This window comes from Perca fluviatilis, chromosome 5 (genome assembly GCF_010015445.1).
Source record: "Perca fluviatilis chromosome 5, GENO_Pfluv_1.0, whole genome shotgun sequence".
Lineage (NCBI taxonomy): Eukaryota > Metazoa > Chordata > Actinopteri > Perciformes > Percidae > Perca > Perca fluviatilis.
Window position 1 is genome coordinate 20,311,151 of NC_053116.1, and position 25,577 is coordinate 20,336,727.

The following is a 25,577-nucleotide window of genomic DNA, read 5'->3' on the forward strand; positions in this document are numbered from 1 at the left end:
CAGAAACTGGGTCAAACCAATTTCAATTCTTAAAAGTTCAAAAGTAGAATTGGACATTGATTGAAAAAGCAAAGTAGTGCTGATAAAGAAAATGAAATGGTATTGACCTCTACTCTGACAGAGAATGTGAAGTTATAAAGGACTGGCAGAGGAAGATATGAATAAATTAGGGTAAAAAAACAAGTTATATATGAGCAGATTTCAGCTTTTCTCCATTGGCAAAAAAGGTGTGAAATGTACGGGTGCTCACATGCACTGCAAACTGCACACACCTCTCTGATAGGAAGTGAAACTTGTTTATTATGATGTCCCAGTGATAAGGAATACATAAAAAGAGAGAGAAAAAAGAATAAATGGATGACATATTTTTTAGCAGCTGATGCCCTCCTTCAAAAACAACATCAAATGAATTAGTCACAACTTCTAGGGTTATTGTATACAACAGAATAAATCAGACGCTACAGAACGCAATTATCGACCATTTGGTTATCATTGGTATGTCAGTGCACACAAACAAGCTATGTTTGGGTTTGGGAGGATAGAGAGTGGGGGCTTTGTGGTTTTGCGATTGTCTGAAGACCCTGACCAGGCAAAATAATGTCAAAGTAAATGCTTCAGTATTGATCTGCTTCTAGTCCCCTCGGTCCACAGCATGTGTTATAATTGTCCTTATGCAGGCTACATGGTAGAGACAGCAATCCACAACTACTGCAGTCTAAAAAAACCTGTCTTAAGAAGGGAAACTGAGCCATGGCTCTGAAACTCTGGGTAATTCATTCCATCTCACGTCAAATGATATGTAGTATGAGGACTATGTTATGTTGCTAGCTCAGTTTCCTTAGGAGGGAACAGAGGTCAGTATCCAAGAAGTAAGTAACATAACTGCAGGTACAAAGCCTTCTCTTGCTATTTAGGTAAAAGAAATGCTTGACTCCTAGCTTTAAGTCCATAGTAATCTGTAGTTTGCTTTGAGGTAGATGAGCGTCTCAAGGTTCTTTGGTAAGACGCGGCCTCTCTCTGGCCGCAGACAGCGCCCAGCAGTAGTGAAAATGCTCTCGACTACAGTACCACAAGCAGGTATGGTAAATGCCCTCTTGGCTACCTGGGCAAGCAGAGGAAAGTCAATTGCTTTACGCCGCCAGTAATGCAAAGCCTCCTCGTCTGTGGGTTCCTCTCGTAGGTAGACGGCCAACTCCTGCTCTAGGCTCTTGGCCTGTGTTGTGGGTCTCTGCTTGATGAAAGAGAACAGCTTACAGGGCCGGGAAAACGAGGAGACTGGTGATGGAGCTGGGGCAGGAGGGGTCTGGCATTGAGGATGTAGGTCTGTGTTGGGCTCTATGGGGCTGGAGGCTGATGAATATTTGGACAACTCCTCTATGAGAACTTGTCTATGCCAGTCAGGGTTGCTGCTCCAAGTGAGCTTGAACTGGGGGTCCAGGGTGGTGGCAGTGATGTAGAGAGGGTCCTCCAGGACAGGGGCCAGCCGACGCTCTACAGCCTGGCTAAGGTCTGCCAGAAGAGAGGGGCAGTGGGGGGTCGACGTCTCAGAGAGATGCTTACGAAGGCCCAGAACACATGGCAGAGCCAGGCTGATGGACACATGTTTGTCTGTCTGTATGTCTGCCTGTCTGTCCCCTTGCACCATGTCCCAGGCCTCAGTGAAGGGCTCCAAAGTATCAGTGAGCTCCCTCAGCAGGGCTCTCTCTGAACCACCCAGCGCCAGCTCCCCCGGACCACTCACCTCCTCCAGGAACTCCACTGAGTCCAGCAGCCGCCGAAGCACCTGCATCAAAAATTAAACAAAAAAATAAACTATATCATTTAAAACTATGGAAACATATTCTTGATTTTGTCATTACAAAAAACTAGCATTCCTCAGTGTAATAATATAAATCTAGCTAAAGAGCTACATAATCAGGTTATGAAATTGATTATCTTAAGGACACATACAGCATATTGGTAACACTTTATAATAACCTCCCTATTTAGCATTTAAAATCAGTACAAACCACTAATACTTAACTTGTAACGAGGGCTGGGCAATATATCTATATTATATCGATATCATGATATGAGATTGGATATCGTCTTAGATTTTGGATATCGTAATATGACACAAGTGTTATCTGTCCCTGGTTTTAATGGCTGGATTACAGTAAAGTGATGTAATTTGTTTAACTCACCAGACTGCTCTAGCTTTTCTATTATTTGACTTTACCCACTTAGTTATTATATACACATTACTGATGATTATTTATAAAAAATCTCAATATTTTTTTGTAAGCACCAATTGTCAACCCTACAATATCACCGCAATATCGATATTGAGGTATTTGGTCAACAATATCGTGATATTAGATAGTTGCATCAGATACTGAGACATTTTTAAGTGTTAATGTGTATTAATGTATTTGTCACTATAACACCTTGTGCGAAACCTCCATAACTGCTGCAACTGGTGATTGATAATATAATACAACATAACATAGTTTTAATCATTTAAAATATGTCATAAAAGTGTTGACATGCATTAATAAACACTTAAAAAGTCCTTATAACTGTTTACGACCATATTATGGTGTGTTAAATAATAATACAGAATTTATTAAGATACTTATTATAAATACTAGGTAGGGGGGAGTTAAGGTGAAGTACTGCTTGTTTACTATACATACCCTAAGCTGAGCAGCCCAGTCTCTTGCTGCAGGAAGGGTATTTCCTGGTGCCCCCATGCTCAACCCAGGACCATCAAACACCTGGCTAAGTTTCTCAGATGGGACAACAGAGGTAACGTAGTTGTAGAAACAGGCAGCCTTGGCCAGTGTGGAAGTGACCTGTGGACAGGAGCGTAACCCCTCTCTGACACACTGTTGAAGGGAGCGAGAGAAACAGTCCACTCGACAAACACCCAGACCATGCTCCCACTCTCCTTCCTCTCCTCCGTCACCATGGCCATTCCTGATCCTTTCCTCCACATTGTTACCATTTTCCACCTCTTCTCCATCTTCTTCGTCTTGCCCGTTAGTGAGAGTAGGTGAAACCAGGAAACCAGGGAGACAACATGGCTTTACTGTTGTTGTTGATAGGAAAGGGTCCGCAACCACACAAAATGCTCTCCCTGACACGCCATGAGAGTGACATACTTCATCAAAATCTGAAAGCACGCGATTCCCAGAGCTGCCTCCAGTCAGGGGAAGGCACGCCAGGAGAGCTGAACGCATCTGCCAATCAGATGTGAGAAAATGGCAGGTGACACCGAGGTACCTACAGAGAGAGAGAGAGAGAGAGAGAGAGAGAGAGAGAGAGAGAGAGAGAGAGAGAGAGAGAGGTGGACTCATCAGTGTGGGAATCAAAACAAGAGGGAATGTTGTTTTGGTTGATTTTACCTACTTACCCTGAAGTGGCTCCAGTTAAGCCCCTCCAGAGATCCAGGCTGAGGCTGAGGGCGTGTGCTGAGGCCAGGGCCTGACGGGTTGCTAGCTGGGCCTGGTAGGTGTAGGCTGGGAGGAGCTGGCTCTGGATGTAATGCTGGGGCTCAGGAGTGTAACGTGGTTCCAGGAGCTGAAGCAGCTCTCTGAAACCTTGATTTTCCACTATGGACACTGGCTGCAGGTCACGCACAATCATCTTAGCTATAGCCTCAGAGATCAGAACCTGTTGCGACATACATCAACGTAAATTACCCTCATTATAGCAAATCATTTCATTGTAAATAATACATAAATTAAAATAATAAATAACTTGTGTGATTTCATAAATAGCAGCTTGGTTATTTGCATTTCAAGCGATGATGGATTATAACACACACCTGACGTGGGTCATGTCTGTCAAACTTGGTCACCCCTCCTCCAGAGCCTCCTCCTACTCTTCCCTCAAGAGTTCCCATTCCTCTAACAACTCCTCCTCCTCCTCCTCCACCTCCCACTCGAGTACTGATGGGGAGAGTGTAGCGGGTGTTCCCTCCATTAGTGGTGAAACTGTGCAGGGAACCAGAGGAGTAACCCTCTCTCTTCATATCCTTCCTTTTCACAAAGTCATCATACATAGCCTGGTGTTTCCGCTGAATGGGAGAGACAGAGAGAGGGACAGCAATGTCATTAGTTGGCAGGTAGATTAGTTACTGTTTAGATGCAAACATCTCTACAAACTGCCTTGTTTTGACATCTGTGGAAGAAGATACAGTATGGTAGAGAAGCTGTCAGTTCTGACACTGTGTGGTATACATAAAAAGATTCTGTAGAGGTAGAGCAGCTGTTTCATCTGATGCTCACAGAAATATTAGGCTATAAGACTGAGAATAAGTACAAACGATAAAACATCTTATTTTGAAATCTATACCTTGAGGTGCGTTACGAAGTTGGACGTGACACTTCGCTTCGCCTGGATCCTGGTACCACAAGCCTTGCAGTTGGACTCGATTTTGCCATTTTCACCTTCAAACACAATATTAAAGTAATCCAGAATAGACACCTTCGAAACTGACGCCATTAGAGCCCACAGTTGCTCTACTCCGAAGTAAAATCAACTTGCGATCAAGGACAATGTGAGTCTGAGGTATCAATCTCACCTCGCCTCTAATCATGAGCGCAGGCCAGCGTGTTTACTTCCCAATCCCCGATAACACATAAAATGTTGCCAGTTGCGCAGACAAAAGGACATTTAATTCCAAGCAGGAGTTGCGTCGCTTGCACGTCCGAAATCGGCCACAATCTGGCTACACGGGCTGCTGCGGATGTCTCGAAACATCAATAATATAATCGTGAAGCTACATCCGTTGTTTCTGCGCTCCCATCCGTCGTTAGGACGCAAGTGAAGGGGAGGCAGTGCGCTGTTTTTCATGGAGGCATGTAGACAGTATTATAATTGGACCAGGAAGTACTTACAATAAAAGGGAGTCTCGTTTCCCGTTTCGGCAGTTCCCGGTAATGTTCGGCTGTCCCTGGTCAGGAGAAGGCAGGTTTCCTCTGATACAGGCTTCATACAATGCAATTGCAATTTCAATTCTCACTTGCAATGAGAATTGAAATTAAGACTGGATTACGGTTTTGAGAATAGAGTTTAAAAAATACTTACATATTCAAACATTTAATTTAATTATGTAGGCTATTTTTTTAAATATTTTAGCATTGATTATGTATAGGGTAAAACAGAAATACTTACATAAAAGACAATTCATTATCTAAAAGCCCTCGTTTATTTAAGTCCTTATTATTGTTTACGACCATATTATGGTGTGTTAAATAATAATACAGAATTTATTAAGATACTTATTATAAATACTAGGTAGGGGGAGTTAAGGTGAAGTACTGCTTGTTTACTACCTAAGCTGAGCAGCCCAGTCTCTTGCTGCAGGAAGGGTATTTCCTGGTGCCCCCATGCTCAACCCAGGACCATCAAACACCTGGCTAAGTTTCTCAGATGGGACAACAGAGGTAACGTAGTTGTAGAAACAGGCAGCCTTGGCCAGTGTGGAAGTGACCTGTGGACAGGAGCGCAACCCCTCTCCGACACACTGTTCAAGGGAGCGAGAGAAACAGTCCACTCGACAAACACCCAGACCATGCTCCCACTCTCCTTCCTCTCCTCCGTCACCATGGCCATTCCTGATCCTTTCCTCCACATTGTTACCATTGTCCACCTCTTCTCCATCTTCTTTTCTTGCCCGTTAGTGAGAGTAGGTGAAACCAGGAAAACAGGGAGACAACATGGCTTTACTGTTGTTGATAGGAAAGGGTCCGCAACCACACAAAATGCTCTCCCTGACTCGCCATGAGAGTGACATACTTCACTTATGTGAGTTATGAGGTTGGATATAATAGATCTCATAAGTTTACCATTGCTTTAGAAATCAGTTAAAATAAGCAGTTAAATAGAACTTTGGGGTTTTCACAACCTGGCAACCTACAACTAGTTCTTATCAATGGCCTAACATTGATATATAAAGTATTAATAAATTATTTATGAATGATTAAAAAATACATTACTACTTTTAAATCCTCCAGAAAATGGTACCGGCCATTTATTGAAAAGAGTCAGACAGGTTATGTTTATATTTATTTATAAATTAATCTTACAGTCTACAACACAGATTTTATTTTAAATCATAAAGACAGCATTCACAAACACATTCTTCTCAAACAGGCCACACATATATCAGTGAGACAGTTACAAATGCACAAGATCAAACATAATCTATTACTATTTAGTCATCGAGTCATTACAGAATCATCTGTAATCTCCATTTAGAAATCCACCGGGAGGGTCGCTGTTGAGTTCAATTAGCCTTGATGTATAATCTACTGACTCCAACCCGTCACACTCTGTGGCCATATGCTCTTCTCAGATCATCTCCGGCTTTGACTCAACAGAGTTATTTAGTCGGCCTCCTTGTCCAACTGGGCTGCTGAGGCTTCCTCCTGGAGAATATGTTTGTCTTTCATGCTGTGCTTCAGCTCCTGTCTGGTGTTCAGAACTGCAGTCTGAAGGGTTGCAATCTCAGCTGACAGCTCTATTACTGTAATATGACAGAAAAAGGAAGATGAAGAATGATGAAAAGAAAATAATTTACCAGTAGTACACCAAGTACTCTGCCAGATGTTTAATCTTGCACATATGCATAAAAATACCAGACACCAATAAAATCACAATATTCTTCCTATCTGCCTAATTAGGAGTGTCATGTCATTTTAAATGACTTAATCTTTGGCAGCAGCACAATAATATTTTAAGTTCTCTACACTTTATCTAAGTTTATTTATCTATCCATTGATAGTTATATCCATATGGCTATATATAGTGGCACTTTTACATACACTATCTGTATAATATTCCTACATGCTGAATATATATAAGAATCCAATGTGGCCCTGAAGCTGAACGCATTGCAACTAAAGAATATAAATAGACAAAAAATAAGCAAATGAAGAAAGCATCTTAAACAGTCTGATAACACATATGTACAGTATGTAGTAGAACAATATATGCTGCAAATACAGGTCCCAGGCAAACTAGTAAATTGTTTGTATTTTGTCAGTTGATTTGAATTGGGAGGCTAGTAAGGACAGCAGTAAAGGTACAACAGGTGTATAGCAAATATCTGCAATCTGGATCATGCAGTCAGTGTTAAAACTAAAATGTTAGCTAATTTTTCAACATCTTTTACAGGGAGTCAACAGAAGTAGGTTTCTGTATTTGTTTGTTTTCAAGTTGCAGATTGTGTATCACAATTTGCCCCGTGTGTTATTCCTTTCCAGCGTTTTTGTATATGCTCCGTAAGTTTTGTTAAATTGGTGAAGCATGTTTTTTCTCAAGTTGTAATAAGTTGAGCTCTCAGGGTCGCTTTAAGAATCTCAGGAAAAACAAATTAATGTTTAACATGGGATACAATGTGTTCAACTGTTGTATGGTTGTTTTGGTACACTGTGTACATTATTTTACATATTAAATCAAAAATGATAACCTAATCTTGGCTATATCCTAAAGTAATCACATATTAGCAGAACAAATGTGTGGTTGCTTGAAACAAAGTAAAGACTCTTTTGGAAATGTAACATCATACCTTGCTTGAATGACGACTGTGCTTGTTTAAGAGATTGTGGCACCAGAATCCCAAACCACTTCAGCGGATCTTGTTGAGGATTCTGGTCACCTTTTCTTACTGGAGTTACTTCAGGAACTTTCTCACTGCTAGCTTCTTCCCTTGCATCCTTCTCCGTGATGTCCTTTTTTGGTTTAATTCGTCTCCTGACACCTATGAAACCGCATAATTCAATAAATCAAAAATGTATTTGATTTTGTTAAATGTAAACAACATTCCTTTTCTATCACCACATGGACTATGGCAGACTCACCTTCTTCTTGAGGTCCAATATCCTCTATTAACCTGGCATCTTTTCCAGCCTCATTACTACACTTTTGTTTGACCCTTTCTGTGCAGAAATCCACCTCACCATTGTCCAGTGTTCTGGAACAAATACATTCCAAGTCATAAATATTGACAATTATTCAACTGCAGTGAACAACAGTTTACCTGGGAGCATTCATTTCTGTGAAACATGTCTATTTCCTCACCTAGCATGAACAGAGACCAGTGGCTCTATCTCACTTGCATACTGAAGTGCAGAGACGTGTTTGTTTCCCATGGAATATCGAGCCTTGGACATGGAAAACCATCCCTGTGGGGAACACAAAATGTTAACTAAAGTGGGAGAAGAGGATACAGGATAAAATACAAGGCTTCAAATGTCAAAAAAGAAGAAGAAAAATAAAAAGTTAAAAAAATGAGTACATGCACTTACATTTGAAAAATAACTTAGGATGGGTTGATGTTGTGAAAGACAGAAATATTGATAAAGTATACTTGACATTATAGCTGCAGCTAGTTATTTTCGTCTTAATCTCATGCTTATTTTCTCAATTACTCAGTCAATTGTTTTGTCGCTAAAATGTTGAAAATAGTGAAATATTGCCCATTACAATTTTCCAGAGCGCAAACTGACAGTCAATTTTCTTTTGTTTGATCAACAGTACAAAACCCCCAAATATGCAGTTTACTACAATATAATAGTACAAAAACCAGCAAATCCTTGCATTTGAACTAGTATTTTTGGCAAACATTTAATAAATTACGAAAATTGCTATTTCAGGTCGATTTCAAAAGGTTTATAGCTACCATCAAAAACATGTCTGTGCAGATTGTGTACACACACACACACAATTTAGACAGAGATAGATGTCTGAGAGTGGAAAGCTTGGTCTTACAAGTAGCTCTACATGCTTTTCTGTGTGCTAACGTTACCTGCTCTATGAGAGAGTTGAGAGTGGCTCGTTTCTCCTCCAGTAACGCCAGCTGGTCCATGAAAAGGAGCAGCTTTTCGTCTAGTAAACGAGAAGAATCCTCCAGTTCCGAGACACCCATGTCGACTCGTTGTACTAATGTTAACTCAAGTACTTTCTCAAACAGTCCTTACCGCCGTCGTTTCAACTAGAAATCTACATAGACCCAAAAAGAGCATTGAGATAAAAACCATAGACAGTATGATAAAAACACAGGACGTTTACTGCTTCCGTGTCGCATCATGTGACACACGGCGTCACGTGATTAAATCACATGTCCATAAAATTATAACTTTACAATGTTGAGAGAATCTTTGTGTGTAACATTAGATAATTTTGAGTAATTTCTTAGTATTGTCTTGGCAACCAACAATATTATTAACAAAGCTAACAAAAGCTTTAGCGTATATCTGTAAATAGCAATAACCTACATGACAAACAGGTCATTGCATGCTTCTTGCCAATACTATTTTTTTATTATCTTCGACTTGTAACGATATTACAAAAAATGCAGATGAAATAGCATGTAGCACTGTAGGCAATCAACAATATTACTAGCAAAGCTAGCTGTTAGTATCTGTAAATAACCTAACGTTAATAACGTTAGCTACATGACAAGCAGTTCATGCATGCTTATAATCATTAATCTTTTTTTTTATCTTCGACTGTAACGATATAAAAAAAGCATGCATTTATAAATGGTGGATATCTTAAAAACATTTAACTCTCTTTAAATGTCTCATCTAACTACTCTTTTGTTAAATATTAAACAAAAGAGTAGTTCCCATACCGGGAGTCGAACCCGGGCCGCCTGGGTGAAAACCAGGAATCCTAACCGCTAGACCATATGGGACCAAGAAATGAGGGTGAGACATCTATTTTTATAAGTGGATGTGTGTTAACGTATCTAACAATCTTGTGTGCCTGTCTAAATTCTAAAAGAACGACGTATTAGTACTTGAAGTTAAGTATACTTGAGTATACTTAGATAAGATAACGTCAGCGCTACAGTCAACCACTGGCAGCAACATAAAAAAACATTAAGCAGCAGCAGCTATATTTTATACCTTGCTAACCTCTAACGTTAGCTAAATGCTACAACTTAGCTTAACAGTAAATGTTAGCTAGCTTTGCTAAAGTTAGATAAAACTTCGTCTAACTTGACGTTAGCTAATTTATGGTTAATATTACAGGTGAAAAGTCTGCCTGAAGTTGACATTAGCTATACTTTAGCAGCAAAGTATAGAAAACGACGGTTAGCTAAGCTGCTCTCCACATTTAAAAAAGAACCGCTAGCTTGTTAATAAAGCAAAGCTAACCTATTTGTTATTGTAAATTAGAGGTCCCGGGGAATCTAAAAAGCGTTAGTTGAAAACACCCCACAAACACTGGTTGGTTCCTCTGGCTAACTGACGGCAGACTGCTTTATCTTACCACGGAGAGAAATCATTAAGTAATAGCCACCCACTCCAGATAGCTTTATAAAGCCCACTGAACACGATGGAAGCATAACTCCCAGTAGCTCGCCGTGATCGTATAGTGGTTAGTACTCTGCGTTGTGGCCGCAGCAACCCCGGTTCGAATCCGGGTCACGGCAGGGTTGAATTCCCTGACACGGCTTGGGAGGACAATTTTTATTTAGTTCTAACAAAGGATAAGAATACACCACCATGAATATACTGCAACATTTTGAGTAAAAATAGCAAATGACAATGAAGAAATGTAAAGAACTTAATCAGTGTAGCACCCAGCTAATGCTAACAATTGCTAATTTCGATGTTTCTCATGTTCAGTGACTGCCTGTGTTATTTTGTTTCGAGGAGGGGTTTAGTCTGTTTTCAGGCTGTTTGGGCGATTTCAATATTCTTGTCCTTAATTGATATGATGTTGTCATATCAATAACATAGGCTACATATCAAATTATCACAGCATATCAAAACGTATCGTGTCATGTCTTCAGAAATCTTGCATTCACTTATTTCTGCTTAGTGCTAGGCCTATTTCTCGTACAGCCACGTCAAAGTGAAATTACTTGTAAGCATTTATGTTGAAATGCAATATCTTAAAGTGCCGTAATTCACCCCTCACCAACTGTTGAAATATTACATGAAGAGAGGGGACGGTATTTTGGAGTAAGAGACACATTTACATTGGTGGTTGCCAACGACAAAGTTCATGTTCCGAGATGAAAAGCCAATCAACGGGCCAGCAGATCGCATGTGCTGCTAGCTCTATGCATACGGACGTATGATTGGTCCTTGTAATCACAAGTAACCGCCCCTTGCTCTAGTGAATTGAGTTCCGGTTTTGAGTTTATCTGCACTGATATGGCATGCAGTTAGAGAGCTTTGGACTATTGGATCTTTAAGGTATTCATATTTTTGTAATTTATCTAATACTTTTTATTTAATACAGAGGTTAAACTCTGTGTGGCGGGACACCCATTTTAGTAGCATCACCGGTAAGAAATAAAAAACCTTATTGCTTTTGTCTGCTATAAGCTCCTTGAATAAAACTTTAACTCTGATAACAGTTTGTAAATTTGGGATAAATGACTAACGTTTAATAGACTCTGTCTGTGCAAGTGCTGTACAGCGTAGTAGGCTACAATGCATAGAGTGCTCATGTATGAATTAAACTGACTTATGTGCATTATCTTTAATAACACATTGTTGAAATCAATCAATTTTAGAACTACGGATGAAGAGTGTTGACCATCCTTTCTTGAAACAGATGATGGATTCAGCAACTGGAGTTCTTCATCCCTACTGGCCACGGGACCTTTTGATTCCCACGTATGTGGCCAATGACCGATCTATGTCAGAGATTCTGGCGTTCCTGTTTTCTGTGTCTGGGGTGTTTCTGCTTGTGACCTGGCTGATCACGGGCCAGAAAGGGACCACTGGCAGGGTGGGGACATGGAGGCGTCTGGCTGTGTGCTGGTTTGCCGTTTGTGGTTTCATCCATGGCGTCATTGAGGGATGGTTCTCACTGTACTATGATATTATTCCAGGAGACCAGAGCTTCCTGTCACAGCTGTGTGAGTACAAACAAGAAAAAACATGTTTAGAAAAGTGTATAAACTGTGATGGTGCAGTCTATAATAGTCATTATGTTTTATATTTTTCTCTTACAGGGAAAGAGTACTCAAAAGGAGACAGTCGATATGTAATGTGAGTTCATCTTTGCACAGAACTATGTTGAACATTTGCATAAAAAATAAAGATGTTACTAATTTGACCCTGCATATTTCTAGAGCGGATAACTTCACTGTCTGTATGGAGACTGTGACTGCATGGTTATGGGGACCTTTCAGCTTTTGGGCTGTGTTCGCCTTCTTAACTAACAAGCCCTACAGATTTGTTCTGCAGCTCATCATTTCATTAGGTACAGTAAAATGGTGTAATTACTACAAAAATCATCAGCAGGTTTTCAGAATCTAATAAATTGTTGTTTGTCATATTTACATAATGGGTCTTATTACATAATTTGATTCCAGGCCAGCTGTATGGAGCAGTGCTTTACTTCTACACAGAGCACAGAGATGGTTATGCTCACAGTGAGTTGGGACACCCAATCTACTTCTGGTTCTACTTTGTGTTCATGAACGTGCTGTGGATCATCATACCGCTGGTGCTCATTGTGGATGCATGGAGACAGCTGTCAGCAGCCCAGACACACACTGACAACACAAAGTCACACAAGTCTAAGAGGAACTGACAACAGGAAGAATTGTTGTTAAAAAAAACACTATGTTAAACCTGAATTGGGCCAAAAAAAGGTGCCCGTACCCTAATTCAGAAGTTGCATGACATGATCATGGCATGTGTCTTGGATATATTTATATTATATAATAAAAATTAGAAGTAGGGTACTCATTTGGACAAAAATCAGAAGTGCCGATGCTCAGTACTGGTGAGTACTGGCCCATTTCAGGCACGGATGTTAAAATTTGAGGCAATAGAAAGGATTAATTACATGTGTCATCAATGGTTTGTCATGTGGTAGGCCTACCTGTAAACTAAGAACTTCATTTTCAAGTGCAGCTTGTTCTTTGTGCATCTGGCTTTGTGGGGCCTGGTGAGAATAGCCAAATAAATCATCTTTTCTCAAAACCATCTTCATTTTCTTTTTTACATATTACATAACTACATAAATAACTTGAACACTGACTTAGGTGATATAAAGGACCTCTTTCACATGGAACCCATATTCAAGAATTAGGTTGAAGTATTTGTTTTTGTTGCTTACATGACAAAAACAAAGACGAAGACTGTCAAGATTCTCTTTTGTGCGTAGCCACCTTTATTTAATCCAATCAATTGGGTATGTTGTAATGTGTGTAAAAACTAACAACAGAGTGAAAAAATAAATTATTTCCCCATACAGGCTCAATAAAGTAAGCCTATCACTCTTAATCCACTTATAAAAATATAAAAGATCGTACATACGATCACGTTTATTTCATCCTATAATGTATAGAAAAAGACTATAGCATTGTAATGTGAAAATGTATTTTATATTTGTCTTTTGTGAAACTCAAAAAGAAAAATAATATAATAACTGTAGATCTAAATGCTTGTAGTTTAATTTGATACCAGCTCCAGAAAAGGAGAGAACCAAAGTAATGTTAGTCATGTGTGGTCGTTCCATCCTTTGTGCACTAGGCTACCATAAGTCCACAGATGGACACTCACCGTTACACTACTCAGTATACATAGGCGCGGGAAGTAGGGGTGCTGGAGGTAATCAGAATAAAATAAAAGTTGTTCACAAAAAATGAAGTCTCGTGATTGTGTGTTTTATAAGTCAGTATGATGACTGAACATGTAATGATTGGGAGAAGGCCGCATGCACTGTGTAGATTTGCTAATGGTAAAGGTGGGTGGGCATAGAGCAGGTTGTTTACATCGTACTGATTCAAGATCAGTTTTCTAAGAACGAGTTGAGATTGAAAGAGTGGAATTAATTTGTAACAGATCCCCGGTCAGATTGAGAAAACAACACTGATTTTATTGTATTTTACGTTATATTGGTACGTTTTAAACATGAACAAGATACCAAGCTCGGCGAGTTTCCGTCCTGTGAGGACATAACCACCACGTTGTCTACATAATTTGCACCACATGTAAAAGATGGATGGATCTTTTCTTTTACATGTTAATATATTTCAACTACGGTACGCCGAAATAGCTCAGTTGGGAGAGCGTTAGACTGAAGATCTAAAGGTCCCTGGTTCGATCCCGGGTTTCGGCATTTTGACTGAACACACTTGGTACCCGGGTACCGGTGTGGAAAGACCACTGACATTGTGGGGTTGACTGACAAAGCCTGACACCTACTGGTCGATTAGAAGAACTACATTTATATTTTTTTAGAGTTTATTTAATGTATTGCACAGAGAGAATACCACCGTGATCTCATGCACAACTTATTCCTAGAAAAGTTCACAAATTGCTCCAAAATAAGTTTTTGACATGTGGTTTTTACTTTGAAGTTACATTCAGGCATCTCATACACAAGCAGCATAGAGTTGGGAGAAAAACATGCATTCACTGATTAATGGCTTTACTTTTGAGCTCAGGTAGTGGCAGTAGATGTATTTCCATTTAACGGTGACTCATGTCATGAGAAGAAACATACCATTCTACAGATAACATTCTATAATAAACTGATAATATGTAATCTTCAGCTGAACATTTTGCTGAGTCTAAGTCCCAACTGTGCATTTCTCTCTTTCTCTTTACTTGCTATGTCTTTAAGTGCCTTCAAAGCAGCAGGGGATTCTGGCTGTAGCTCCAGCAGTTTCCTAAACGCCTGCCGTGCTTCCTCCAGCTCATTCAACATCTGGCAGGCTTGGCCCATCCGGTACCAGGCTTTAGCGCCACCCAGTTCCAGCTGAGTAGCTTTAGCCGCACTGGCCTTAGCCCGCTGTGGTTGTTTCAGTTTGAGCTGGCACAAGGACATGTTTGAGTAGAGCTCTGATTTAATGGTTTTAAACTCATTAGCTGAAGGAAGTTGTTTTGTTTCATCACCACTTTTTGTGTCTTTCAGCTCCTCTGCTTCTTCCTCTTTTTTCTCCACCTCTCTAACATGGCTATGGAGAGTGATGAGAAGTTTGAGGGCCCGGCTGTAGCTGTCTGCTGCTCCCCACACATCCCCACTCCTGAATCTTACTCCTCCCCTCACTTTGTGTGACTTCACCCACTGCCACTTGTCACCAGGAGACATCTCCCAGGATTCCTTGCCTGGTGTGAAAGATTTGAGTTCAATTGTGGCACATAAAGGCAGGTTTTCCTCATCGGGATGGGAAACTGAGACATCTGGTCCATTTCCCACAGGAGAAATCAGTACCTTAGAAGCAAAACAGGATGATTAGACTGGCTGTATACTTTCACATGCTGGAAAATATTTTTATAAAGTCTGGAATCCATATTCATATTTATGGTTTTAATGTTAGGGAGCACTGGCAAATTGGGACCCAATTTATATTTGACCTCATTAAAATATTAGTAATAATATTTCCAATGTTTTCATTTTCAGGCATTGAGGTGACCTGATAGCATAATCTGGCATGGCCATGTCATAAAAAGGCCTACTTAAAAGTTCACCCAACTTAGATCATTTACCCCAAACACTATTCAGGGGGAAAACCCTCATTCACCAGTGCATCTAATCTGTCGATATACTGTCACAATATTGCAAATGTCATATACTCTTTACATATGTAAACCAAAAACCATAATGATTATAGTGATGGATTTTGTCAGTTTTTACTCTAACCAAAAGTTGGCATGCAATGAATTGAATTATTATTCAAGGCCTCTCTTCACCCTTACCTCACATTTCTCTCTCGCTCTCATCCCCTCCACACATGCTTCTGTGATATCGCACTGACCCTCGCCTAGCCTCAGTGTTGTCCAGTCCCCCAGTGGGACCTGCAGCACAGAGTCCTGACACCTTGGGAAGGCTGTGGCCTCTGTAACCTCAGTCACTGATTGGTCAGGTTGGACTGGCAGCTTCTCATTTCTCTTTTCAGATGCTAAACTCTCTGCCTTATCCATGTTAGCTTTGAGCCGCACTCGGACTCGACACAGTGAACCCAACCTTGGACAGTAACTGGATGAACATGCTAGAAGAGACAAAGGGACATTATGTGAGCTATATTTCTAGATAATGCATTTCAATTGTACAAATATGGACTGAAAATTGATAATTTATATTAAGGAAGAAAGTAACAGAAACGCATCATACATGCATCATCTCCAGAATAAGAGACGGTCTGTCGACTCCCTTTGTGTGTCAGCTTTTGCTGGACTTTCCAGAGGCCTCTTGGACACACCGACACCCAGGAGGTGACCTCAACGCCATCATGATCACCGTTGCCGTGCAGTGTTTCAAAAGGGTGAACAGCATCCATTCCTGCAAACATAAAAATATTAAGACATAAATAAAAGATTATCATATTTTCTGTTCAGACATCTACTTGAATGCATTATCCTGAGGGAATGTACAACTCTGATACTTATAGTTGGTACATTTCACATACACAAGGCAAGATTCTCTTAGTCCTTCCCAAACCTTAACATTTTGGTTGAATTCAATTTGTACATGGATACATTAAGTCGTATGACAAATGAAAAAAGCGAACGCTTATTTAAAAAAATAAAAATTCTGTGGCCCACGATGATGGGATATTGACTCTATTGATGCTATTGTTTATTTATTATTTCTAGATAACCTGTTTGTTTTATTTAATTTATTTGCTTCTTCATATTTCATTTGATTGGTATCTACTTTTTTAACACACTGGAATCTTTAATTATATAAGAATGCCTGACCTGCGGAACGTCTGTCTGTTCACAATGTTCAATAAAAAGACAAGAAAAGTATAATCCAGGCTAGTCTGTTAGCACTCAGAGTTGAGTTACAACCATGTAGTTAGCTATTGTTACATTACCAAGCTAATGTTAGTTATTATTTCATATTAATTATTCAATAGAGAAAGTTAAGTAACTTGCAGTAAAACAATGGGTTGTTGGTAGTTTCAGCGTGACCGTAGCTACAACATTATAATAATAATAATAATAATAATAATAATAATAATAATAATAACGTTAGCTGGCAAGCCGCAACTGAATGTCCTTATTCTACATAACTTGAGCTGTAGTAACGTAGCTAGTTAAATACTCTACGTAATTAAAGGCTTATCTTACCTCATACACAAGTCTGACATGAAGTATTAGCTATCCCCTCAATCGGTAACAAATAAACTGTCAGATGGTCAGAAGATATACAAACGCTTTCGTCTTTTTCGCCTTCTCCTTCCTCTACTTCTTCGTCTGTGTAATGCATGGTGTAATGACGGCTGCGAGGCCAGCTCGTAGCATTACCGCCACCCACTGAACCGGAGTGTAAACCTCGTGTATTTTCCTATTAACGTTTTATGCATACGTAAAAATAGCTTTACCAGTTTGTCATCTAATTTCTTTCAAATAAATAGTACATCTCTACACATTTCCTTTCACCCATCTTATCGTCTGTCCTCAAGCTTGCTGCTCAGGAGACAAACATTATTTTGAAATGGTAGCAAATAAAGAGAAAGTTGCCTATACAGTAAAAACATCCTGAAACACAGACTGTTATTGGTCTTAACTCTTAGTGAAGTTGATTTCTGCCGCAAATAATGTTTTGTTTGGGTCACACATGTATTCCTTTTTTTTTTTTTTTTTTGGGGGCTTTTCCGCCTTTAATTTTTGACAGGACAGCTAGGTGAAAAAGTGGAGAGAGAGGGGGAAGACATACAGCAAATTGTCACAGGTTGGATTCGAACCTTAGACCTCTGCGTGGAGGCATAAACCTCTCAGTATATGTGTGCCTGCTCTACCACTGAGGCAACCCGGCCTACAGTAATAACATACAGTATATAGCCCACTCTTTTCTCAACACATGCAAAAATATCATGTCTGATTTTTTATATGCAACGTGAATGTAATCTAAATCTGTTTAGCGTTTTGTGTGTCAAATGATCTTTGAGCACATTCAGCACAGTCAACATTGTCAATACTTGAAGACTACAAGAATATGCTTAAAGGTGGTTTTTATTGATACTTGGTGAATTATGGGCCGACAATGTAGTGCAGGCGAGTCACCAACTAATCCGAGTCAAGCCTTGAGTCCCCAGTGTTCAAGTCCAAGTCTGAGTCATCAAAGAAGAGTCCGAGTCGAGTCACCAATACCTGAGCTCGAGTCACAAGTCCAGAGAATAGCGACTCAAGTCCAAGTCCAGGACTTGGGTTCTCCATCACTGCCTATTACATATAAAAGTAGTCAGAAACTTCATACTATTTCATGAAAGCTCGAGGCTGACTTCCTAAATCCTCGAGAAAATGGGTTGTGTAGCTCAATCTTTGACTCTCAAACACGCATGCACGCACACACACACACACACACACACACACACACACACACACACACACACACACGCACACACACAGTTTACATCTCTCTCTGTGTGTATTGACCTTTGACTTGGTCCACTCGTGTTTGAGGCCTGTGTGTTAATCTGTCCTGTCAGAATGAGTTAGGCCTCTATCTTTTGAACACTAGAGACCATTAGGTCTATCAGAGGAATACCCCACTGAGCAACCAACGTGTGTGTGTGTGTGTGTGTGTGTGTGTGTGTGTGTGTACAGGGGACAGACAGAAAGGAAGGTCATCTGAGATGCAATCTATCCTCTTATATGGGGCCTGTTTGACCCTTAATGGGTATGAGACGAGGTAATAAACTTGCTACACTAATGAGATTGCATCACTGGATAGCCATGCATATTTTAGTATTACGTATATAGAGGTGAATCTCATGGAAGGCTTCACAAAATCCTTTAAAAAGTTCCAAGTGTATCCTTACATCGTGAAACAATGAATTAAATAGATTTCCTTCCTTACACTGAAAGCCACCATGACAGAAATCTCATCAGGAAACTATATATGCTTGTAAAATGCTGGACAGAAAGTTATTGGCTTTGTATGACTGTTGAGTTGTTGTCAGTGTGTATTGCAGCTATATCAGTGTTGGTGTATATGTCACTCGATAAGTTACAAGACATCGCAGTACAGGAAAGACAAACGAGGTTGAGATCGTTTATAAAAATGTCTCTGTGATGCTCACAAAAAAGGGTTTTTATAAGTAAAAAATATATATTCATATATAGATTTGTCAAGTAATTATTTGATCTACATGAGACCTTTCTGTTTTTTTGTGTGACCACTACGTTTGTTTAGGTTGTCCATTTTCATGTCCTGCTGTATGTCAGTAGGTGGCAGTATTTAGCCATGATCTAAATTTGTTGATCTGACTCATAAAGCAAACTGAATAGAAATGACATGCCCAGAGGATGATGATGTTGTATGATCACAGCTTGCTAAATTATACTAAAAAGAATTATGTAGCCTATATGTGATGGGTTTTTTCTTCGCACTGTGTTGCAAAATAATCTGTTCAGTATTTATCTTGGTCACAATTTAAAACAAAAATCTAAGGGATGTTGTTACTGTGTGAGATGTTATGTATTTGTTTAAAACAATTTCTTTCAGCCCCTATAGTTATCTGAATTTTTAAACTCCCAAATATAGATCACTATTGGCCTAAAAAATCCGGTATCGGTCTGGCTTTAGTTCAGAATGTGCAGAAAACATTGTGATACTAAAATAAAACATATCTCATCTCTTCCCAGTAATATACACACGACATAACTTGGAAAGGTATACTTACATAGAGTGTGCAATGTAGTCAGTATCACTGGCTGGGTGATGTAACCCAAATGTTCATAAACTTTAGCAGATTTGCAGCATGTGCATCATAACGCTTGTAGCAAACAGTTACTCCCAAACGTACTGTGCACACATGCACTCAGCTCCAGCCACATATGGACAAAAAGAAAAGGAGAAAATGTGTTTTATCTGGAAGGAATAAGAGAGGATATAAGGCTGGTCCTCAACTGTGTCTAATCCTCTGGAATAAATTAATTTATAGAGATAACGCTGATGAAGAAAACTTTTTTTGAACACCTGATATTTTAACACTATTTATGTGAGGGATAGGCATAAAGTAGATATTTATGAAAAGAATGACTTTTTAGTTTTTAGTTTTTTAATTGAAATGAAAGTAAACATAATGCAAACCAAAATAAAAGTCTTGAAATATATATATATATATATATATATATATATATATATATATTTAAATTTAGGGTTAGGCTTAATGTTGAAAAAAAAATCTTTTGGCATTTTGTGTATTTAAATAAGAGCAAGGATAAGCATTTGTAACACACTTTAATTCAATTGACTGCACAAACTAGAGTCCAATCAACACCTTTCTCTCACAGTTTGACAATGACAGTATTTATTCCAGATCTTTTGTTTTGGATTGTAGATATTCAAATGTTTGGATTAAAACTGACTGTCTATGTTTTTAACATTGAGATTGGGCAAACATTTGTTGTTTTCTAGTTATCCTATTTGTAATATAACTCACAGTAGTTTTTCTGTTGTTTTTTCCAGTGAGAGCATATATTGCCATTTTTCAGTTGAGCACTTTCTCCACATACTAATGACTGGTGAGTGTATTAATGTAGTGTTACAACAAATACCCAAATCTTTGTATTAAGGAATGGCAAGCTTTCACATTCTAATGGCACTCCTAATTAGTGCTGAATTAAATGCAGGTGCACAGAAAAGGTAAGCCAATAAAGGACATGCTATATTAAAATAAATAGTATCAAATGCAAGATATGTTGACTGCTACAGGTGCTTAGTACAGTAATACTAGTTATACAGTAATTGTCACAATTTTTTTAAATTCACTCTTTCAAAATGTTTATTTTTTCTAATTGTACTACATTTGAAATTAATTTTCAATTAAGTCTCTAGAGCTTTAAAATACTTTTGACTGCCATTATACATTTATGAGAACAAAATGAAGCAAAGTGTATGCACCTCACAATCATCCTTCTAGAGTCTTCCCAACATTTCTCTCAATATGTGCATCCCATACACTCCCTCAATAATTGTATTTATGATATCAATATGTGGATGTCAGAGAACTTCCTACAACTAAATAAGGATAAAACAGAAATACTTATCTTTGATGCTAAGGCTCAGAGACAGAAAATTGCGGCTCATCTCAGTTCTCTGTCTCTGGAGAGCAAAAGCGAAGCCAGAAATCTGGGTGTAATATTAGACGGTGATTTAAACTTTAAGCGTCATATCAATCAAGTCACAAAATCAGCTTTCTACCATTTTAAAAATATTCCTAAATTAAGGGGCTTTCTGTCAAAAGCAGACTCTGAAAATTTGATTCACGCATTTATAACAAGTAGATTAGATTACTGTAACAGTCTGTTCACCGGCGTCTCGAAATCAGCTGTGCAGCGACTACAATTAATTCAAAATGTGGCTGCATGTGTTCTGACAGGAACAAAGACGTTTGAACATATTACACCTGTCATTAGACTTTGACTATGGCTCCCAGTCAAGGCTAGAATTTACTTTAAGATTCTGCTCCTAGTATATAAAGCTCTCAATGCACCTCAGTATATTAGAGACATGCTCGTTAGATATGAACCAGCGAGAACCCTCAGATCCACAGGCAGCGATCTCTTAATCACCCCTCGCTGTAACTCGAGAGCAGGGGAGGCTGCTCTCTGTGTCTATGCCCCAATGATATGGAACACCCTGCCAGTGGAACTGAGAGAAGCTTCCACAATGAACACTTTTAAAAAACGGCTAAAAACCTTACTTTTCACAAAAGTCTATGAATAATGAGTTTGTCGCTGTTCACTGTTGATCTTTGGTTTGTGTGTGTGTGTGTGTGTGTGTGTGCACGTGCGTGTTCGATATATGTTTTGTATATTTTACTCTGTATAATTGAACAAAGTATTATTTTATGTCGCTTTTGTACAAAGCACATTGTGTTACATTAACTTGTATGAAATGTGCTATAGACATAAAGTTTGATTGATTGATTAAATAACTGTCTCACACACAAACTAGAACCTTCACTTATTTAATTCTCTTCAATGTGTTACCCATATCATCTCTATCTCCTATCTTCTCCTCTCCTTCCACCCCCTTCACCTTCCTCTTGGCTCCCTCCGAGTTCCCAGCTGGCCTCTTGTGAAACATCCCAGTGGGTAAGTTCAGAAGCATATATCCCAGCGATGTTCGCCAGAAGGAATGGTGTTGCACCCTGCCAGAAGTTGGACCCAACATGCGTCATTCAGGGAAAAGGTGGAGTATGACAGGTGAACAAAATAGAGCAATGTTCCAGATAGAAGAAGAGGAGATAAAAGGGATGGATGGATGGAAGTGGATTTGGGTGGAGACTTTTCCCACGAGGATAAAGATGGACCGACCACCGGCATGATCACACAGCGGAACTAACTGAGAATGTAAAGCCCACCACAGAGACTATCAACACAATTTACTGGCTGAGAGGCAGAACGAGAGAGAAGGTGATACATTGATATACTTTCCTTTTAATTAATGATATGGTAGCCATCTTCTTAATAGGAATAGACAGCAGGCTACAAACCCATTCCACCCACCGCAAACACTAAACATTGAAGCTTTACTACCATTCTGCCTGTGTTGGTGTTTGTTTTTTCCTAATGAAAGAAGCTCGTCTGTAATCCCTCCATCACACATTCCCTAACACACACACACACACAACCTCCACGACCACACGACGGGGTGTTTATCCCTCACAGCGAGAGGGACCGCTCCACATAATGTTGTCCGTGCATGTAGGTGTGAGCGTGTCATGCACTTTAACTGTAGCTAGTTTTTCTCCCTCTGGGCTGTTTGTTGTTCATAGTTAGACACACTGACAACAGGGTCAGACTTCACTATGTAAACTCAGTATAACGGCAGAGGCTTTATTCTAAGTGGTTCCCTCACTCAGCATTTGTAGACTAGATAAAGTAAATTATCATTAAGACTCCTCCGCTGGACTGTGCTCAAAAATTAAATGTTGAATTTGAGCCAAACAAGCTCAAACCAAAACCTCAAACGACAGCATCTGACATCTGAATTACTCCACCATTTCCTGTTGTATTGTGAGGTGTATTTGGCCAAATGCTGTACTGTACCAATGAGCTGCCAGTCCAGAGGAGTTTGATTTATTGAGGTTTTCAGGTCAAGTGGGGATCAAGGCTGATCCTGAGGCTAATTAGAGCTACTGAAACGATAGGGTCAAGAGAGACAGCTCTAGGGAGGGTGAAAGTTATCACTCTACCACTTGTGGCACCAACACATGTGGCATATTGTATCAATCACTGTCATGTGAGTACTGCATTAAGGCCGATCAATAAAAAAGAAGAAAGCCTTTCTTGGTGCATGGCCTTGTAATTCAGACTGGTTTGCCAGCAAAGTTGCATAAGCAGTGAAGTATGAATTTTCTCTTCCATTAGCAGTGATGGAGCAGAGTCTGCCAGGTCAGGGCCATTCATCTATATTATAATGTCATGATGAGATTGCTCCAACTGCAAGGGGAAAAAAGAGGTTCTCAGTTCAACTCCCAGGGTAACAAGACATCATAGTATTGCATCATTATGTGTTAGATGCAGTGTAACATGCACAAAGGCATGTTACACTGCATCATGCACATTTAAGTCATGCTCTCCTAAAACTGTTAAGCCCATGATTAACTGTGAAATGGGGCTGCTATTAAAAACTATATGACTGATGTTTTTTGAGGACAGAGAGGGAGCATTAATGATGTTTCTGCAACATCAATGCTCAAGCTACCATGGGCAATAATTCTAACCTCCTTTATAGCTTTCTGGATGAACACAAGAGCACCTTCAGCAACAGACTGTTACCACTAAGGTGCACCACTGAATGCCACAGGAGATCCTTTCTCCTTGTGGCCACAAGTCTATACAACTCCTGTCTTATTGCTGGACAGTGACAAAGATTATTATCATGCATAGTTGTCAAATATCTCAAACTCAATCCCCCATTGTTAACTGCTATTCCTGCTGTTTTAATTGCATGTACTACTTTCCGGATGATGCACCTTTTAATAATGCTCATACTGCTTAATTTTGTCCTATTTCTTCTTAAATTATACTTTTTGCTTTCGAAAATAGTAATATTGTAACATACAGTACATAGATGTACCTTTCTGTACAGTGTTTTATTGCTTGTAATTTGTAACATAGTAGTCTCGCATTGCCAGATCCATAGCGCTGCAGAGGAAGGTCTGGCTAGTCCACACAACATTCTGGAATAGGAGAAAAACATGCTCTGGTTTATTGTCATTTCTTTAAACCAATAACAATTGTCGTTAAGCCATGTGACACATGGCCGGACGCAGGTACGGTGCCTCTGCAAAATAGCCTTGGGAAGGAAGGAAGGAAAAAGAGCTATCCTATATTGTCTGTTTTACCTGCAGCTTTTAATCACCAAAATATTGCTGTTAAAAAGTTTTAAAAAATAGAATTTGCCCCCAAAAGATGGTCTGTATTCTCACACCGTACATTAATAATAATAGTTATTTTTGTGACAAACCAAACAGAATCCCCTGGCCTCTCTTACTTTAGTGTGACCATATGACATGATTAAATCTGCTCCCTCCCACAGACACACAAACACACACAAAGGGTGCAGCTATTTTGCCATTACTGAACACATTTAAAACACAGCATGCTAATATGTGTGTGCCTACCAGCAATAAAGGGAATCTGGCATTAAGTGCGTTTAAATGTGTATTATCTGGAGCATAAACAGAGTCCTTAACTCCATTATGTTGTTTCTCTAGGGGCCAGTTGTACAGTCGGACCTGAGAAGCTTGAGTAGGAACCAACTGAGGGGAGGAGATGGCTATCGGAAGCCACAGGGCAGATGGGGGGGCCATTTTTATCGATGCACACGCTGTAATAAGGTCTTCCTGTGAGGGAGCCTGAGGAGTTTCTTTTGACAGAGCTTTCATGTGTTCTTTTGCTGTGTTGTGTATGTGATCAGAGAAAGTCACTGTGGGCCATTAGGCCTCCGCACGCATGCATACTAGCACACATCTGGATATGCTTCTCCTTGAACAGTCATACCTACATACAGTCTGGCAGTCCATGTGACCTTTTAATACCTCTTAGATAAAGCCAGTTAGCTGGTATATACCACCACCATTGAGTAACCGCCATAAGTACACACACACACACACACACACACACACACACACACACACACACACACACACACACATACACACACACACACCTGCTCATGTCATGTCAAACTGCTTGCACGCTATTATATCCACAAATTCCCATAGATGATAAATCTATGTGCTCGCTCTTGTCAGATATCTGCAGAAGATTATCCGAGAATATCAAGCAAGTAATCTCTGTGCAGCCGATCTACAATCAGCTGATGCAGCCTTTGAGCAGGTTTGATGTTAACGTTTGGTTGACATAGCCATAAAGATTTTACAGCTGTGTTTAGGAGAGACCTTGTATGTGAGGCTAGGAGGCTTAACCTAAGAGATGTATCAGCTGCTCAGAGTTAACTCTGCACAGGTGAGGCACACCCACACTCGCATCTTTCTTAAAATGTGAGTTAACTCACCGCGGGTTGAGAGGGAGCAGGAGAGGCAGAGATCGGGAGAAAGTGCGAGAGATAGGCAAGCGAGAGATCAGCTGGCCAGTGAAAAGAAACAAATGTCAGGAGTCAGAAATCGCCTG

At 39.6% G+C, this 25,577-nt stretch overlaps 4 protein-coding genes and 3 non-coding genes across 11 annotated transcripts; 3 read left to right on the forward strand and 4 right to left on the reverse strand.

Moving 5' to 3' along the window:
* Positions 1–275: 275 nt before the first annotated feature.
* si:dkey-109j17.5 (zinc finger BED domain-containing protein 4) lies at positions 276–4,872 on the reverse strand. The gene is made up of 5 exons (XM_039800215.1): positions 4,339–4,872; positions 3,809–4,060; positions 3,395–3,654; positions 2,676–3,264; positions 276–1,783 (listed from the first exon to the last, which is right to left on the reverse strand). Exons 1-5 carry the CDS (start codon positions 4,486–4,488, stop codon positions 941–943), a joined length of 2,094 nt encoding a protein of 697 aa, XP_039656149.1. The 5' UTR covers positions 4,489–4,872; the 3' UTR covers positions 276–940.
* A 1,169-nt stretch (positions 4,873–6,041) lies between these two features.
* Positions 6,042–10,382, reverse strand: ccdc115 (coiled-coil domain containing 115). 2 transcript variants are annotated; one of them, XM_039800262.1, is made up of 6 exons: positions 10,270–10,382; positions 8,798–8,991; positions 8,071–8,174; positions 7,851–7,963; positions 7,559–7,750; positions 6,042–6,514 (listed from the first exon to the last, which is right to left on the reverse strand). In XM_039800262.1, the coding sequence occupies exons 2-6, from the start codon at positions 8,915–8,917 to the stop codon at positions 6,375–6,377; spliced, it is 669 nt and encodes a 222-aa protein (XP_039656196.1). In that variant the 5' UTR covers positions 8,918–8,991; positions 10,270–10,382; the 3' UTR covers positions 6,042–6,374. The 2 variants fall into 2 exon arrangements, with proteins under 2 accessions (XP_039656196.1, XP_039656195.1); XM_039800261.1 differs by lacking the exon at positions 10,270–10,382 and having other exon boundaries at positions 8,798–9,113.
* Positions 9,617–9,688, reverse strand: trnae-uuc. The gene has a single exon. It is a non-coding gene; the product is annotated as a tRNA-Glu (tRNA).
* Positions 10,361–10,432, forward strand: trnah-gug. The gene has a single exon. It is a non-coding gene; the product is annotated as a tRNA-His (tRNA).
* Positions 10,433–11,094: 662 nt separating this feature from the next.
* LOC120558908 (EBP cholestenol delta-isomerase) lies at positions 11,095–12,953 on the forward strand. Of its 4 annotated transcripts, none has more exons than XM_039800260.1 (5): positions 11,095–11,204; positions 11,569–11,875; positions 11,972–12,008; positions 12,092–12,222; positions 12,335–12,953. In XM_039800260.1, exons 2-5 carry the CDS (start codon positions 11,569–11,571, stop codon positions 12,553–12,555), a joined length of 696 nt encoding a protein of 231 aa, XP_039656194.1. In that variant the 5' UTR covers positions 11,095–11,204; the 3' UTR covers positions 12,556–12,953. The 4 variants fall into 4 exon arrangements, with proteins under 4 accessions (XP_039656194.1, XP_039656192.1, XP_039656191.1 ...); XM_039800258.1 differs by having other exon boundaries at positions 11,122–11,204; positions 11,528–11,875; XM_039800257.1 differs by having other exon boundaries at positions 11,134–11,296; positions 11,528–11,875.
* A 1,065-nt stretch (positions 12,954–14,018) lies between these two features.
* trnaf-gaa lies at positions 14,019–14,091 on the forward strand. The gene has a single exon. It is a non-coding gene; the product is annotated as a tRNA-Phe (tRNA).
* Positions 14,092–14,300: 209 nt separating this feature from the next.
* Positions 14,301–17,189, reverse strand: fkbpl (FKBP prolyl isomerase like). Its single transcript, XM_039800238.1, has 4 exons — positions 17,052–17,189; positions 16,090–16,257; positions 15,675–15,967; positions 14,301–15,189 (listed from the first exon to the last, which is right to left on the reverse strand). Exons 2-4 carry the CDS (start codon positions 16,253–16,255, stop codon positions 14,524–14,526), a joined length of 1,125 nt encoding a protein of 374 aa, XP_039656172.1. The 5' UTR covers positions 16,256–16,257; positions 17,052–17,189; the 3' UTR covers positions 14,301–14,523.
* Positions 17,190–25,577: the final 8,388 nt, after the last annotated feature.

Bases quoted from the DNA above. Each gene is read 5' to 3' on its own strand.
- LOC120558908 (XM_039800258.1), top strand. From the start codon at position 11,536: ATGAAGAGTGTTGACCATCCTTTCTTGAAACAGATGATGGATTCAGCA. The intron at 12,009-12,091 runs GTGAGTTCATCT...GCATATTTCTAG, and splicing joins GGAGACAGTCGATATGTAAT to AGCGGATAACTTCACTGTCT. The intron at 12,223-12,334 runs GTACAGTAAAAT...ATTTGATTCCAG, and splicing joins GCAGCTCATCATTTCATTAG to GCCAGCTGTATGGAGCAGTG.
- fkbpl (XM_039800238.1), bottom strand. From the start codon at position 16,255: ATGGATGCTGTTCACCCTTTTGAAACACTGCACGGCAACGGTGATCAT. The intron at 15,968-16,089 runs GTATGATGCGTT...TGTCTCTTCTAG, and splicing joins TTATTCTGGAGATGATGCAT to CATGTTCATCCAGTTACTGT. The intron at 15,190-15,674 runs GTAAGGGTGAAG...TTTGCTTCTAAG, and splicing joins GAGCGAGAGAGAAATGTGAG to GTACTGATTTCTCCTGTGGG.
- si:dkey-109j17.5 (XM_039800215.1), bottom strand. From the start codon at position 4,488: ATGGCGTCAGTTTCGAAGGTGTCTATTCTGGATTACTTTAATATTGTG. The intron at 4,061-4,338 runs GTATAGATTTCA...TCTCCCATTCAG, and splicing joins ACTTCGTAACGCACCTCAAG to CGGAAACACCAGGCTATGTA. The intron at 1,784-2,675 runs GTATGTATAGTA...TTTTTGATGCAG, and splicing joins ACTGGGCTGCTCAGCTTAGG to GTGCTTCGGCGGCTGCTGGA.
- ccdc115 (XM_039800262.1), bottom strand. From the start codon at position 8,917: ATGGGTGTCTCGGAACTGGAGGATTCTTCTCGTTTACTAGACGAAAAG. The intron at 8,175-8,797 runs GTAACGTTAGCA...TGTTCCCCACAG, and splicing joins TCAACTCTCTCATAGAGCAG to GGATGGTTTTCCATGTCCAA. The intron at 6,515-7,558 runs GTATGATGTTAC...GTCATATTACAG, and splicing joins ACAGTCGTCATTCAAGCAAG to TAATAGAGCTGTCAGCTGAG.